The following is a 1,635-nucleotide window of genomic DNA, read 5'->3' on the forward strand; positions in this document are numbered from 1 at the left end:
ATATATATAATATATAAAAAATTAACGAGATATAAAATTAATTTAGAGAAATTACAAATAAACATAGATCTTTTTTTGGAAGAATAGAAAACATATAAAAACTTTAACATGTTAAATATTGTGTAATATAAGATATTTCTTATCTTTACATGATTGTAGATTCAATTTAAAGATTTTCTAATTATTTTTTTATAATATATCAAAGTTGTTATTACAAACACTTTAAAATATGTCTTAAGTATCACGAGGAATCCGGCAGGATTTTTGCTGATCAATCAAATTTTTAATATCCACTTGTAAAACATAACCCATGAATATTGCCATTAAAATCGTCAATATTATTGAAATTAGAAGCATATATTTTACAATAACGATTTCACTGTATATATTGTTATTGTGTTTTTCTAAATGATTTATCTGCAAATTATTACAATGCATTAGTATTTTTAGAAACGATTATTTTAATATATACTTAGAAAATTAAGACTGCAATGTTAAGTCACATACCTTAGAAGAAAATGCATCAATATGATCATTTCCTGCTGTTGCAGAAGTTAGCATAGAATGAGATTTTTGTGTTTCGCTATTTTCAACACCATCGCAACATCGTAGTTTGTGCATTTCTGTCGCCTTTTCAGACTATAAAAGGACAATATCACTATGTGAAAGATCTTATCTAACAATATTTTAAATTTGAAGTTGTTGATATATTTTGATCTCAACATAAAAACATATATATTAAATCAACATTAATTTACCTTCCAAAGTAAATTCAGTTCCTGCGTTGTAGCAGTGTTTGTATTTTTTAAGGGGAAGCACATGACTAGAAATCGATCGTTGTTTAATAGGCCACGTATATTATAGCCAGATTGTAATACAACCATAACGGTTCTTTGTTCAGATGGTTGCAAAACTCCTGAACTTGGCCGTACTCTAAATTTCTCAGGTGATGTTGTCTTTATCTATAAAATTACCACACCTATGTTAAGCTACATTTCTCAGTTGTTATTATTATAATAATCAAATAACAATGTCCATGTACCTTATAAGATAAAGATTTATCAGTTGTAATATTCTTAAGTGTAATTGTCCCAGTGACATCATTTCCATCTTTATTAAACGTAATTACTTCCGTGGGTTCTATAGATAACACTGAAGCAAATATAATTTATTTAAATAAACCTTTTATATATTGTAGTGTGACGTAACAAATTTGTATGTAAATTTTACATACGTTGTTCTTCATTGACTTGGTCCCCAATACTAGTCGAACTTTGTTCCGTAAGTGGTGAATTGTCTACAAAGTGTACCTAGAAAATATATAGAGTATGTTTAAAGAAATAATATATTGGATAGAAATGCTTTAATACTTATAAGTAATTTAATATACATCTTCTACGTATTCCATTTTGTTCAATACTTTCTTTTTCGGAATAACTAATTTGAAATAGAAATGATGTTGAAAACAAATCAATGTAGTTAACAAAAGAACAATAACAGAAAAAAGAATATAGTGCAATGACAAAAAAGCATAATGAATTTGACACATCAAGTAAAAGCAATATCTTGTTTTGATCTTATTCGTTTTATATATAGTTATAGCAATGACATAAAAAAATATAATATATATATATA

The 1,635-nt window shown here is 26.1% G+C and overlaps 1 protein-coding gene across 1 annotated transcript in view; it reads right to left on the minus strand.

Moving 5' to 3' along the window:
- Nucleotides 1-234: 234 nt before the first annotated feature.
- The window catches only part of LOC108686065 (motile sperm domain-containing protein 2-like), a 3,032-nt gene continuing 1,631 nt past the window's right edge, over nt 235-1,635 (minus strand). Inside the window, exons 5-9 of the mRNA XM_018191135.1 lie at nt 1,235-1,312; nt 1,043-1,152; nt 759-962; nt 508-639; nt 235-417 (exon numbers count right to left, since the gene is read on the minus strand). Coding sequence (XP_018046624.1) covers nt 235-417; nt 508-639; nt 759-962; nt 1,043-1,152; nt 1,235-1,312 — 707 coding nt within the window. The remainder of the gene's footprint in view (nt 418-507; nt 640-758; nt 963-1,042; nt 1,153-1,234; nt 1,313-1,635) is intronic.

The sequence above is a fragment of the Atta colombica genome, unplaced genomic scaffold (genome assembly GCF_001594045.1).
Source record: "Atta colombica isolate Treedump-2 unplaced genomic scaffold, Acol1.0 scaffold163, whole genome shotgun sequence".
NCBI classification, from domain to species: domain Eukaryota; kingdom Metazoa; phylum Arthropoda; class Insecta; order Hymenoptera; family Formicidae; genus Atta; species Atta colombica.